General features: G+C 45.2%; 1 protein-coding gene across 12 annotated transcripts in view; it reads left to right on the top strand.

Annotated features, from left to right (window-relative positions):
• Nucleotides 1-9,200, top strand: part of LOC106592263 (chromodomain-helicase-DNA-binding protein 9) — a 127,736-nt gene extending 118,536 nt beyond the window's left edge. For 5 of the 12 annotated variants that reach the window (XM_045689308.1, XM_045689309.1, XM_045689306.1 and 2 more), the window contains 11 exons: nt 2,219-2,480; nt 2,641-2,846; nt 3,132-4,034; nt 4,196-4,362; nt 4,577-4,846; nt 5,757-5,943; nt 6,205-6,353; nt 6,681-6,914; nt 7,200-7,349; nt 7,496-7,600; nt 8,052-9,194. In XM_045689308.1, coding sequence (XP_045545264.1) covers nt 2,219-2,480; nt 2,641-2,846; nt 3,132-4,034; nt 4,196-4,362; nt 4,577-4,846; nt 5,757-5,943; nt 6,205-6,353; nt 6,681-6,914; nt 7,200-7,349; nt 7,496-7,600; nt 8,052-9,038 — 3,620 coding nt within the window. In that variant the 3' untranslated portion in view covers nt 9,039-9,194. Of the gene's footprint in view, nt 1-2,218; nt 2,481-2,640; nt 2,847-3,131; nt 4,035-4,195; nt 4,363-4,576; nt 4,847-5,756; nt 5,944-6,204; nt 6,354-6,680; nt 6,915-7,199; nt 7,350-7,495; nt 7,601-8,051 lie in introns of all 12 variants that reach the window. The other 7 variants (XM_045689301.1, XM_045689299.1, XM_045689298.1 and 4 more) reach the window with 4 other exon arrangements.
• The last annotated feature ends 5,643 nt before the right edge of the window (nt 9,201-14,843 follow it).

Below are 14,843 nucleotides of genomic sequence, written 5' to 3'. Positions count from 1 at the left end.
AAGGGCCACAAAAAGCCAATACCGATTAATCGGTCGATTTTTTTTTATTTATTTATTTGTAATAATGACAATTACAAGGATACTGAACAAACACTTATTTTAACTTAATATAATACATCAATAAAATCTATTTAGCCTCAAATAAATAATGAAACATGTTCAATTTGGTTTAAATAGCCACAGGTCTTCCCTGTGGCTCAGTTGGTTTTTGCATGGTGTTTGCAACGCCAGCATGGTGTGTGCAACGCCAGGGTTGTGGGTTCGATTCCCACGGGGGGGCAGCACAAAAAAAAATGCATGAAATGAAATGTATGCATTCACTACTGTAAGTCGCTCTGGATAAGAGCGTCTGCTAAATGACTAAAATGTAAAATGTAAATAATGCAAAAACAAAGTGTTGGAGAAGAAAGTAAAAGTGCAATATGTGCCATGTAAGAAAGCTAATGTTTAAGTGCCTTGCTCAGAACATGGAAACATATGAAAGCTGGTGGTTCCTTTTAACATGAGTCTTCAATATTCCCAGGTAAGAAGTTTTAGGTTGTAGTTATTATAGGAATTATAGGACTATTTCTCTCTATACGATTTGTATTTCATATACCTTTGACTATTGGATGTTCTTATAGGCACTTTAGTATTTCCAGTGTAACAGTATAGCTTCCGTCCCTCTCCTCGCTCCTACCTGGGCTCGAACCAGGAACACATCGACAACAGCCACCCTCGAAGCAGCGTTACCCATGCAGAGCAAGGGGAACAACCACTCCCAAGTCTCAGAGCGAGTGACGTTTGAAACGCTATTAGCGCGCACCCGCTAACTAGCTAGCCATTTCACATCGGTTACACCAGCCTAATCTTGGGAGTTGACAGGCTTGAAGTCATAAACAGCGCAATGCATTGCGAAGAGCTGCTGGCAAAACGCACGAAAGTGCTGTATGAATGAATGCTTACGAGCCTGCTGGTGCCTACCACCGCTCAGTCAGACTGCTCTATCAAATCATAGACTTAATTATAATATAATAAACACACAGAAATACGAGCCTTAGGTCATTAATATGGTCGAATCCGGAAACTATCATCTCGAAAACAAAAATTTGTTTTTGTTTCAGTGAAATACGGAACCGGTTCGTATCTTATCTAACGGGTGGCATCCCTAAGTCTAAATATTCCTGTTACATTGCACAACCTTCAATGGTATGTCATAATTACGTAAAATTCTGGCAAATTAGTTCGCAACGAGCCAGGCAATGAACGCAAGAGCAGTGACACAATTTCATGTTAGCAGGCAATATTAACTAAATATGCAGGTTTAAAAATATATACTTGTGTATTGATTTTAAAGAAAGGCATTGATGTTTATGGTTAGGTACATTGGTGCAACAACAGTGATTTTTTTCGCAAATGCACTTGTTAAATCATCACCCATTTGTCGAAGTAGGCTATGATTCGAAGAGAAATTAACAGGCACCGTATCGATTATATGTAACGCAGGACACATTAGATAAACTAGTAATATCATCAACCATGTGTAGTTAACTAGTGATTATGTTAAGATTGATAGTTTTTTATAAGATAAGTTTAATGCTAGCTAGCAACTTACCTTGGCTTCTTGCTGCCCTCGCGTAACAGGTAGTCAGCCTGCCATGCAGGCTCCTCGTGGAGTGCAATGTAAGGCAGGTGGTTACAGCGTTGGACTAGTAACCAGACGGTTGCAAAAACGAATCCCCCCTGAACAAGGCAGTTAACCCCCGTTCCTAGGCCGTCATTGAAAATAAGAATGTGTTCTTAATCTGACTTGCCTAGTTAAATAAAGGTGTGTTAAAAAAAAATAATAATCTGCAAATCAGTGGCCAAAAATACCGATTACCGATTGTTATGAAAACTTGAAATCGGCCCTAATTAATCGGCCATTCCGATTCATCGGTCGACCTCTAGACCAGTACTACTACTAGCAGTCACCACTACTACTACTACTACCAGTCACTGCTACTACTACCAGTCACCACTACTACTTCCAGTCACTGCTACTACTACTACTACTAGTACTACTACTACTACCAGTCACCACCAGTACTACTATTACCAGTCACTACTATTACAACAACAACTACTACTAGTGCTACTACTGCTGAAACTACTACAACTTCTTCCACTACTATAAAACAACTTAAAAAGTGTTCTCCCTGGTTAAACAATGTGTGTGTTATGTATGTGTGCTCTCCAGAGGGTGCTCCAGTGATGATGGAGGGGTTAGGTGGAGGAGGAGGAGATGCTGCCTACTGGCCCTCCTCCTCAGTACTAACAGCCAGACTGAGACGTCTGATCACAGCCTCTCAGCGCTTCACCAAGTCCAGACAGATCCTCCACATCCACCAGACCCAGACCCAGCACACCACCCAGGTCACGCCCTCACTGTGCCCCCTGCCACCCACCCTCAACGACACTATCAACCCCAAGATGGCCGCCAAGATAGAACGCCAGCAGAGGTGAGTGAAGCTGCAAGGCCTGGACAGAAACGTAAAGTTAGCCACGGTCTATAACTTATACCACTGTCTCCTTCGTTCTCTCCTCCCTCTCTCTGTGTATATCTCTATCTCTACCCCTATTTTTCTTTCTCTCTGTTTCTCTCTCCCTCCCTCTCCCCAGATGGACGAGGCGAGAGGAAGCTGATTTCTACCGTGTGGTGTCTACCTTTGGTGTGGTGTTTGACCCAGACCTGGGCCGTTTCGACTGGACCAAGTTCAGAGCCATGGCTCGGCTGCACAAGAAGACAGACGAGAGTCTGCAGAAGTACCTGTGGGCCTTCACTGCCATGTGCAGGAGAGTGTGTCGCCTGCCACCCAGAGAAGGAGGTGAGAGAGGTGCTGTGCCACCTGTAGAAAGGGTGTGGAAGTCAATATACTTATAAGCTGTATACTGTGATGTTTATTAGAGGAGTTGTGTGCTTACTAATACCTTCTGATAATGTGCTACAGTATGTCAAGGTTAATGATTTAAGGAAATGCTGGGGAAACAAGCAAGTGATAAGGTTAACGATCAATGGAAAGTTAAACAGCGAGTGGAATGAGTTCACACAAAATGCAAACACAGATGTATGAATTATGCAGGACAGCCTTATTCTCTCTCCCTCTCTCTAGACACAGCGGTGGACCCCTCTCTGTCCATTCAGCCCATCACAGAGGAGCGTGCATCTCGTACCCTCTACAGAGTAGAGCTGCTACGCCAGGTCAGGGAACAGGTCCTGCGCCACCCCTTGCTCTATGAGCGCCTGCCCCTGTGCCAGCTGGGCTCAGACCTGCCCGTGTGGTGGGAGACCGGTACCCACGACCGAGACCTCCTAATCGGGGCCGCCAAGCACGGCGTCAGCCGCACAGACTACCACATCCTCCGAGACCCAGAGCTCTGCTTCATGGCTGCCCAGCGCAACTACAGCCAGAATAAAGGAGTCCAACAGCCATCCCAGACCCCTACTCCGCTCCTGAACCCCCAGTACCAGGCTAGTAGAGACCCAGCCTTGGCAGAGTGCCCTGTGCCTGCCCCAGCCCAGAGGGAGAGGGAGGACATCCCAGGGGCAGTGCCCAAAGAAGAACCTCTCTCGGAGGGGGAGGAGAGCATGGAGAGAGGGGGTCAGGTGGAGGGGGAGAGGTGGAGTCCCCAGCCTGCCCCTCTCACCCCTACAGGGATAGAGGAGAAGCCTGACCTGGGGGTGGTGAAAGGAGAGAACGAGAGCCACATGGTGGCGGCACGGACCAAGCCACTCACGCCCAACTCAGCCGCCAGGAAAGAGAAGAAAGCCAATAAAAGAAGTCGAAGAGAGGCCAGACGAGCCGCCTCCGCAGCGTCAGACTCCGACTCGGACGGCTCCTCCTCCAGCTCTTCATCACGATCTTCTTCATCATCGTCGTCCTCTTCCTCCTCACGCTCCGGATCAAGCTCCTCTTCATCTTCATCCTGCTCATCAGGCTCCTCATCTTCCTCTTCCTCATCTTCATCTTCCTCTGTTGACAGTGAGAGTGAGGGAGAGGAAGGAAAGACCAAGGGTGAGTGCTGCTATTATTCTTATGGTTCTTGCAGTGAAAGACTTTTACAGTACCGTTGAGGCAATCAATGTTGTAATTTTGCCAAAGTTGTTAGGCTGTCTAAAATTGTGTTGTATATTTTGAGGTTTTCTAAAGTAGAGTTATATTGCATGTTCTTCCAGTCCCGACAGTGGCCAGTGTGAAGGGATTTGACGAAGACAGTGTGGCGTCTCTCAGCACCACTCAGGATGAGATGCAGGACAGCCACGTGACAGAGAACGGCAGCAACAACTCACACCACCACCCCTTCCAGGGAGGATACATGCTGGCTGCATCCTACTGGCCCAAGGTAAACACACACACCAAACCTCTTTGTGTTTCAGTTCTAGCCTGAGTTAGTTTCCTGAGAATCCCAACCATGTTGAAACAGCCCTTAGGAGGGTGTTGCTCACGATAATCCAGTTTTATTTCATCCTTCCACCAGACGATATAGTCCAGGCAAAAGCCAATCAGCATCCAGGATCCAAACAACTTGTTTTATAATGTCCCCTATCCCCCTGTAGGACCGTGTGATGATCAACCGTCTGGACAGTATCTGCCAAGCAGTGCTGAAGGGGAAGTGGCCGGGGGCCCGGCGGTCGTACGAGGCAGGAGGGGCCGTAGCCTCCTTCTACACCACCAAGCTGCTGGACAATGCAGCTGCGGCCAACAACAACAGCAACCTCTGCTCAGCTTCCGCCTCGGCCTCAGAGGACCCCTCTGCCTCCCCTCAGGGTTCAAAGGTGAAGAAGCATGTTGCAGGAGAAAAGGAGTTCTCAGTGAAAATGAATGAAGTATGTTGATTTCCGTTACTCGCCTCTCGTAGGACCCCACACCACTCCAAAGCCTAATTGCGGTGTTTCAGCATGTTTTGTTGGGGATTGTGATTTTGTTGTTTTGGCTGCTGCCTACAACACTGATTTGTTTAATAGTAATACCCTCTTTAATTTCTACCCACTCTATGTGGATTGGGATTTGGGCTGTAATGACATTTTTACATAAATCAGTCATTCATGGATGGGAAGCTAATAAGAAGCTTAGTATGGAGAGACACTGAGGTTTGAGAGGGTTCATCTGATTGAGATGGGGCTGGCTCGCTATTGTGGGGGATTGTGATGGGGCTCTAGTACTGTGGGTGTTCTGTCTCTAATGGGGCTGATAGCAGCTGGGCTATTAACCATGCAGGCCTGCTTCGTGCTTGCTTTAATACTACAGTAGCTAGCTATGAGCCCACATTGCCATAACAACAGAGGGAGGAGCATTTGTGTCAAATATTCAATAAAATGGCCACTGACTGCTGCTACAGGGTTGCTGGGGCTTTCCTGACCAGTTTGGCTGGAATCTTGACCTTAATAAGGAATATGCTGAAAGCTGCAGCCCTGTGACATAGTCCTTCAGTAAACTCCTGACATTGCATAGACAACTTACCCTGTATGCTTCTAGCTGCTACAGTATATGCTGTGTCCCTACCCATAACTATCCCTACTTCCAACTTCCAAGAATACAGAATGCTCTTAGAGCGAAGCCTTACAAGTCAACAAAGTATTGTGCCAATGCAGTGAAAATCAAAACAAGCACTTAGACCCCCTCCCCTTTTTCTGTTATGTTTTGGTTAGTTTTCTTTCTGTAGAAGGGGCTCCAATGCCATCAGACAGTGTGAACTTGTGTTTCTGTATAATTGACTGACCGCCCCTCTCTCTGCAGCAGGAGGGTGGTTTGAAGCTGACCTTCCAGAAGCAGGGGCCCGGCCAGCCCCTGAAGAGGCCCCTGGAGCCTGAGGAGGGGCCCCTGAGCCAGCAGCAGTACCTTACAAGGCTCCATGAGCTCCAGAGTGCCTCAGACACCAGTCTGGCTGACTTCACCAAGCCCCAGGTTGCCAGCTTCCCACAGGGTACATACAGACTAGGGCTGACCACAAAGTCCTGTTTTTACAGCAATGTATTGTTAGTTTATACAGTTGAAAGTTCATACCTGTCTGGTAAAGAATACCCTTCATGAGAAATCTCAAAGCTAAACTGTGTGCTTTTTATTTGGTATCACTAGATGGCAGCAAAGATACATTTCCCCATATGTTGTACATTCATGATTGTGGTGGTGTGTACTGCTTTAGTCTTCTGTTTTAATCTGGGACACGTTGTTTGTGTGTTTCCAGCCTCTACAGGTCTGGTTGGTCAGATGAAGCTGAACGGCGGTATGGACGGCCAGCCGGTGGTGAAGAGGAGGAGAGGAAGGAGGAAGAATGTGGAGGGGATGGACCTGCTCTTTATGAACAGGAAAAGAGGACCAGCCGTGCCTGAAAGCGTAAGATCTTAATTTACTTTTCTCTCTTCTCTTTGTTGCTCTACGTCTTCCCTGTCAATCCTCTCACTCCTATCTTGCCACCTTAGGTCCTTCAACATTTAGTCCTTAAACACTGGGTACTGGAAAGCTACATGTGATTGCATGGTTTTAAGAGATATTTAAAGTTTGAAGAGTATGCCTAAATGTGTTTACCTAGGAAGTGAAAATAAAATATAGGATTTAGTGTGTGTACTGAAGTATAGGAGGCTGTATGAGGGGTAGCATGCCTATACAAACACTAGCCACTTGATATTCACTGATGGGATGATGTCTACCCTGCATCTCCAGGTGCCCCCGGCGTGGGGTGGTATGATTCAGGCTGGCACTGGGCTGTCTATTGCCTCAGGGCAGGGTAACCCCCTAGGGGGCCAGGGCCCTATGGACACAGAGAGCAGGGTCTCTGTCATCAACCTGAAAGATGGGACCCGTCTGGCCGGAGACGATGCCCCCAAGAGGAGGGAGCTGGAGCTGTGGCTAAAAGAACACCCAGGCTTTGTGGCCGACACAGGGGCCTTCATCCCTGTAAGTCCCTCCCTTCCTCTTCCTCACCCTCTGATTCTCCATTCCTCTATCCCTAACTCAGGGTTTATTAAGGGCTGTGAATATACTGTACAACTACAATAGACATCCGCCAGGGTTATGGACAATTCCATTCAGTCAGTTCATGACATAAACAGAAATTCCATTTGCAATTTGAATCAAAATGCAATTGACCCCAACCATGATTTCCATTGACAGTAGATATTGTTTTGGATGTAGTCCTGTAATTGAACCTCTGTATCCCTGACCCTCTCTTCTCCTCCTCAGGGAGTGAATAAGATGCAGCTGGAGCAGTTCCAGCAGGATGGTAGACCCAAACAGAAGAGGCATCGCTGCAGAAACCCCAACAAGATCGATGTCAACAGTCTGACAGGAGAGGAGAGGGTCCAGATCATCAACAGGAGAAATGCACGCAAGGTGAGGCGGCAGTAGACTAGTGTGTGTGTGTGTGTGTGTGTGTGTGTGTGTGTGTGTGTGTGTGTGTGTGTGTGTGTGTGTGTGTGTGTGTGTGTGTGTGTGTGTGTGTGTGTGTGTCTCATGTTGTCCTCCCCTCCTCTCCCCAGGTTGGTGGGGCCTTCGCCCCCCCTCTAAAGGACCTGTGTCGGTTCCTTCAGGAGAACCCAGAGTACGGGGTTCCACCAGAGTGGGCCGACGTCGTCAAGCAGTCGGTAAGTCTGATAGCCTTTACCTCCTTCATATGCTGTAGAACATCCCACAAGTCTACTTCACGTGTATAAAAGAGGAATAATAGAACTACATGTATCTAGCTTGGCAAGTTGTCAGTGCAGTAACTGTGGTATAGTTAAGCAATAAGGCCCAAGGGGGTCAGGTATATGGCCAATATACCACGGCTAAGGGCTGTTCTTATGCACAGCACAATATGGTTTGCCATATACCACAAACCCCTGAGGTGCCTTATTGCTATTATAAACTGGTTACCAATGTAATTAGAGTAGTAAAAATACATGTTTTGTCATACCCGTGGTATACGGTCTGATATACCACGGGTGTCTGCCAATCAGCATTCAGGGCTGGAACTACCCAGTTTCTAACTGTAGTTATCTAATGAAGTTGTTGATTAGAGTGCTATAACCCTGTGTTTCTCTGTCTGTCCTTCAGGGCTACCTCCCAGAGAGCATGTTTGACCGGATCCTGACAGGACCCATCGTACCAGAGGAGGTGAGTCGGCGTGGACGGAGGCCCAAGAGCGCCCTGGCCAAGGCTGCAGCTACAGCCAACCAGGGGGGCCCATCCCTGGGCCTCAACCCCCTGCTGGCCAACGGCCTCCTCTCTGGCATGGATCTATCTAGTCTACAGGCCTTCCAGCAGAACCTCCAAAGTCTCCAGTCACTGCAGCTCACTGCCGGCCTCATGGGCCTGCCCACCGATGCTAACAACCTGGCCGCCATGTTTCCCACGATGCTCTCTGGCATGGCTGGGCTTCCCAACCTCCTGAACATGGGGGGTCTGCTGGGGAAGCCCCCACAGGATGCCACGGGGGGAGCTGAGCAGAGGAAGAGGAAGAAGGGAAGCAGAGAAGGAGGAGGAGGGGAGCCCTCGTCTGCCTCCTCCAAAGCCCCCTCCTCCTCCCACACCTCGGACACCAAAGGTGAAAGGACAGAAGGTCAAAGCAGGGACGGGGACGGCCGCATCCCCAGTGTCCATTCCCCCTCCAGTTCCTCTGCCACCACCTCCTCCACCACCCCACTAAGTGCTTCTGCTGCCCAGGCAGCCTCCAGTCACCCTCTGTCTCTTAACCCCTTGTTACTTTCCAGTATGCTTTACCCAGGGATGCTTCTCACTCCAGGCCTTAACCTTCCTGTGTCCACCACACAGCCACCACACAGTGACTCAAACAGTGACCACAAACCCCACAAGCCCACTAAGACCTCTAAGACCGCCCCCTCAAAACCTCTGTCGCCAAGGAGAACACCAGAGCGCCAGGAAGAGGAGGGTCTTGGTGACAAGAGGGAGGAGTCAGGGGAACACAAGGAGGAGAACAGTGGTCCAGAAGGCTCGGGGAAGGCGGAGTCATCTTCTTCATCAGAGTCTGGGAGCTCTTCTTCATCATCTGATGGGTCATCAGACTCCAGCGATGAAGACTGAGACTAATGAATATATAAATATATTTATGTATCTATTAGAAATGTACACACATACAGTACCAGTCAAAAGTTTGGACACACCTACTCATTCAAGGGTTTTTCTTTATTTTTATTATTTTCTGCATTGTAGAATAATAGTGAAGACATCAAAACTATGAAATAGCACATGGAATCGTGTAGTAACCAAAACATTGTTCAACAAATTTTAGATTCTTCAAAGTAGCCACCCTTTGCCTTGATGACAGCTTTGCACACTCTTGGCATTCTCTCAACCAGCTTCTCCTGGAATGCTTTTCCAACAGTCTTGAAGGAGTTGTTGGCTGCTTTTCCTTCACTCTGCGGTCCAACTCATCACAAACCATCTCAATTGGGTTAGGTCGGGTGGTTGTGGAGGCCAGGTCATCTGATGCAGCACTCCATCACTCTCCTTGGTCAAATAGCCCTTACACAGCCTGGAGGTGTATTTTGGGTCATGGTCCTGTAGAAAAACAAATAATAGTCCCACTAAGCGCAAACCAGATGTGATAGAGGATCGCTGCAGAATGCTGTGGTAGCCAAGCTAGTTAAGTGTGCCTTGAATTCTAAATAAATCACAGTGTCACCAGCATAACACCCCCATACCATCACACCTCCTCCTCCATGCTTCACGGTGGGAACCACACATGCAGAGATTATCTCATCAGACCAAAGGTAGGATTTCCACCGGTCTAATAGCCATTGCTCATGTTTCTTGGCCCAAGCAAGTCTCTTCTTCTTACTGGTGTCCTTTAGTAGTAGTTTCTTTGCAGAAATTCGACCATGAAGGCCTGATTCAGTCTCTTCTGAACAGTTGATGTTGAGATGTGACTGAATGAAGCATTCATTTGGGCTCTAATCTGAGGTGCAGTTAACTCTAATGAACGGATCCTCTGCAGCTGAGGTAACTCTGTTTCTTCCTTTCCTGTCCTGTGGCGGTCATCATGAGAGCCAGCTTAATGGTTTTTGCCACTGAACTTAAAGAAAATTTCAAAGTTCTTGAAAATGTCCGTATTGACTGACCTTCATGTCTTAAAGTAATGATGGACTGTCATTTCTATTTGCTCATTTGAGCTGTTCCACCCCTACCATGTCACAACACAACTGTTTGGCTCAAACGAATTAAGAAAGAAAGAAATTCCACAAATTAACTTTTAACAAGGCACACCTGTTAATTGAAATGCATTCCAGGGGACTACCTTATGAAGCTGGTTGTTGACAGAATGCCAAGAGTGTGCAAAGCTGTCATCAAGGCAAAGGGTGGCTACTTTGAAGAATCTCAAATATAAAATATATTTGGATTTGTTTAACAATTTTTTGGTTACTACATGATTCCATATGTGTTATTTCATAGTTTTGATGTCTTCACTTTTATTTTACAATGTAGAAAATAGTAAAAATATAGAAAAACCCTGGAATGAGAAGGTGTGTCCAAACTTTTGACTAGTACTGTATATATTACACATATATATGGATTTCCCTGCACTTACATTGTGATTTCTTTTCATGTAAATACAGAAAATGAACTAAAATGTTGTGTAATAAAGACTACAAAAGTGAAAAAAGAAGAACCATGACCTAGGAGAAACTGAAATGAACTTTCAGTGTTTGTTCAAAAAGGTACAATCTTGTTTTGAGAGACATTTTGCATGTCAAACTTTAGTAGATTTCTGAACTTTGTGAACTTGTATTAGGCCTACACACATTGATGTACAATTGCAACAAACTGAGAAAAAGAAATCAAAATGGCATTATTGTAATTATCATGTTGGGATTTAATTTTATTAAAAAAGAGGAAATAAATATACGCTCTCTGCTGAGCTGTACTCTTAATATATTTTGTAGTGGGAGGAAAAGACCTTGAGCTTTATTTTGTAAATACTTTTACAGGTTTTCTTCTTGACACTTACAGTATACTTTGCGGATCATACGTTTGGAAAAGTCAGCAATAACTCGGGCAGCTAATGAATGTGACTGAAGATGTAGATCCTTCATCAGCCATGTTTCTCACACAAGGGAGAGGTGTTCAGTCTCTGTTCCAATGTCCACACTAACATACCGTAATTTCCGGACTATTAAGCGCACCTGAATATAAACCGCACCCACTGAATTTTTTTAAAAGTATTATTTTGAACATAAATAAGCCGCACATGTCTATAAGCCGCAGGTGCCTACCGGTACATTGAAACAAATTAACTTTACACAGGCTTTAACGAAACACGGCTTGTAACAAAAAATTAAAAATTAGCAGTAAGCTTTACCGGTAGTTGTCTTTTTGCACTGGGTCAATTCCTCACGCTGCTGTTTCCAACGTCTTATTGTCGACTCATTAAGACCAACCTCCCGTGCAGCAGCTCTATTTCCTTTTCCAACAGCCAGATCAATCGCCTTCAACTTGAAAGCTGCATCATATGCATTTCTCCGTGTCTTTGCCATGATGAGTGTGACAAAATGACTACCGTAATCAGAATGATGGGAAGTTTGAGAGCGCTCGATTTAATCTAAACAGTAAACAGAAAAGTTGTTTGACCTTAACCCGTTCGGCAATGTCATTGGTCTAATGAAAGCTTCATGCCGCCAAAAAACTGAGTACGTCACAGAATGCGTTTTTTTTTGAGAAAAAAAATTGAAAGCGGGAAAAATCCATATATTAGCCGCGTCCTTGTTTAAGCCGCGAGGTTCAAAGCCTGGGAAAAAAGTTGCGGCTTATAGTCCGGAATTTACGGTAGTTATTTGAATGAAGCAATGTATTGAGCATTCATTCTAAGTAGTATGCTAGTGTGCATTTTGGAATGTAGTCTCGCCTGCCTGTCTCGCACAACCAACACACATAGTTCTTTTGACACTGAGGTGCACTTTAGTTTCCCATATTACACTCGCTAGCACATAACCAGTTGGGCCTACTCCCCTAAGGACTGAAAGGATAGCAAACTGACAGCAAGGCTGTGCCAAATGCTGCTCTCGCTGGGACAGAAAAGACACAATTTCACCTCGGTGTTTTGACTGCATCGTTACCTCAGCAGAGTATGGAAGGGATTAAGTTCACTGCGAATACATCCTGTTGTGTGTGTATTGGCAAGGCTGGCTCATTCGTCCCCGCTGGAATATGTGTTCTTCATGGCATACTCTTGAGAGCTTCCACTCGCTTAGTCTCTTCCAGCGCCTTGAGTCTGCGAGAGAGACTACCCACTCACTGTGTTCTGGCTGTGTGTGTTTGTTTGCGTGGGCGTTTCTTTCCGTTTTGGCTGAGTCAGTGTGTTCTTCAGGCTCTGTACTGATTGTGTCCCATGCGGTGCAGCATCAATCGGCCATTGTGTATGGTGGTGTGTATTGGGGAGGCTAGAGCATTGGGTTCAACAACCAAAAGTGAAGTCACATAAACAGTGACTGCTGGTATAGTCAACATGGTATAATCAACACCCCGAGTCATCTTTAATACTTTAAAAGCCCATCAGTATCTGTGTTCCACTCGTAGTGCCGCCTTCTGCTATCGAGTGAGCTGAAGAATCTCCAATGAGCTCTGACTGTGGGTGATGTCTGTAGTCTTCCATTCTGAACACAGTGTGTCCCTGTTGTGTTGAATTACCTTGCTATCATCAACCAGTAACGAAGTAGCTACACCGTATGTGTATTGAGGGACCACGGGGGTTTGTATTGTCTCTGATATAATTGTAGATTACTGAGTCATCAAAATTATTTTCATAATTGACTGTTGAAAAGCATAGTTTATACATCAATTGCAGTGATTCTGAATAGTATTGGGTTGGCTATGGTAGGTTAAGTTTAGGCTTGAGTAAGACTGAATATCCAGACCTTCCTTTAGAACTGAGCTGCTTTGCTGACTATGATCTCTCTGTTTCATGGGAATTGGAGGCTTTAAAGTGTTAATTTCTAGCCTGGAATCCAAACTGATATGCTGTTTCATCACTAAACACATTGTTCATTCTGGTTTCACCAGGTTAGTTCATTTCTCCATATGTCTTACTGATCAATCCACTGATTACTTGATCTGCAGACAGACTGATAGATGTAGAAGTGTCCTTACGCTCGCTGTACCTCTGTGTATTTCACACCCTCACTTTCTCACTCAACTTCCAGTCAGTATCTGATGTGATTTAACAGATAGATGTTTTATGTTCCTTATTTTCTACGGCTCAATGGCGGTGTATTTATTCATTACCATATGACATGGCTCATCTGTGCTCATCCTCGTGGTAACCAAGGGAGACACTGAGACTGGAATTCAGTATACCCTAAGTACCATTTGTAATGATGTTTAGTGGAACAGTGCTGATTGATACAGCACCGTGTAGGAGAGCTGTCGGTACACGTTGGACTGCTAGGCAGACACACATTTGGAAATGATCTTGAAGAGGAATGGAACGTTTTATTTAACATGGTGACAATGAAACGTCACAACAGGTTACATCTGTGGTAGAGACATTCATTTAGTCTCTTTCAGCCTTCATTTAGCTGTTCACTGAGCCTATATTGAACCCATTCATCAACATATACAAGCCCACCAGACAGACAACCCTGCCCTGTTGTCTAAACCAAGACTGATGAAGACACTCCACTCACTGAAATAACATTTACTTTAAAGGTGTTTTGTTTTCCACATTCACCTATGATGTCCTTTACCATGGTTTCTGTGTGTAAACTCAGAGACAGCCAGGTTGTTACTCTTCCTGAATGTCAACATAAATAGATTTTTTAACATTGTCAGTTAGCCACTTTAGTTTGGGCTGGTTCCGACCACTAGGTCTCACAAGCCTAGTGAATTCAATAGAACAACCTTCAACTGTCATTTTGTTCCACCTCATACCTACTCTATCCATAGAACTACCAGTGCCCTTAGGCAGAAGCCCAGCCTTTGCTGCTTCCAGGTTACAATATTCACCCAAATATGATTGTTTTAGCAGGCTTTATTTTCAGACCCAACAGGCAGACAACAGGCATGGATTCATTCCTACTAGTGTGACAAGAAGCCTGCTTAATTTGCTATAGACAGACCGATAGCTCTGTTTAAGTTGAAATGTTAGTACTGAGGGGAGAGCAGTATTTGACTAAAGATGGAACAATATATATGTTTTTCTTATGTATTATGATTAGATATTTCTGGTAGTTTGTTATAGGTCTCCCTATGTCACATACATCTACAGTGCTGAACTGACTGATTAGAAGCAGTCATAGACTCGCATCACTGGCACAATGAAATGACCAATATGCAACCGACAGAGACTAATAAAGCACACACTACTACACGTTAATTACAATTTTCATTTTGGGTAAAGTAGTTGCTGAAATGACGAAAATAGATTATTGGCATTGTATTTTTGTTTCAAGCTTGATAATATCCCAAAGTCATCAAGTCTGTTCTTGTTTTTCTTTGGTTGTTTCCTGGACAGTTACAAAATTTGCAAGTTGTGGTCTGTGTAGTCGAATAATACGTTATGTAGTGGGGAGGACAAGTTGTGGTCTGTGTAGTCGAATAATACGTTATGTAGTGGGGAGGACAAGTTGTGGTCTGTGTAGTCGAATAATACGTTATGTAGTGGGGAGGACAAGTTGTGGTCTGTGTAGTCGAATAATACGTTATGTAGTGGGGAGGACAAGTTGTGGTCTGTGTAGTCGAATAATACGTTATGTAGTGGGGAGGACAAGTTGTGGTCTGTGTAGTCGAATAATACGTTATGTAGTGGGGAGGACAAGTTGTGGTCTGTGTAGTCGAATAATACGTTATGTAGTGGGGAGGACAAGTTGTGGTCTGTGTAGTCGAATAATACGTTAT

Source organism: Salmo salar, chromosome ssa11, assembly GCF_905237065.1.
Source record: "Salmo salar chromosome ssa11, Ssal_v3.1, whole genome shotgun sequence".
Taxonomy (NCBI): domain Eukaryota; kingdom Metazoa; phylum Chordata; class Actinopteri; order Salmoniformes; family Salmonidae; genus Salmo; species Salmo salar.
This window is presented reverse-complemented; position numbering and strand designations above follow the sequence as displayed.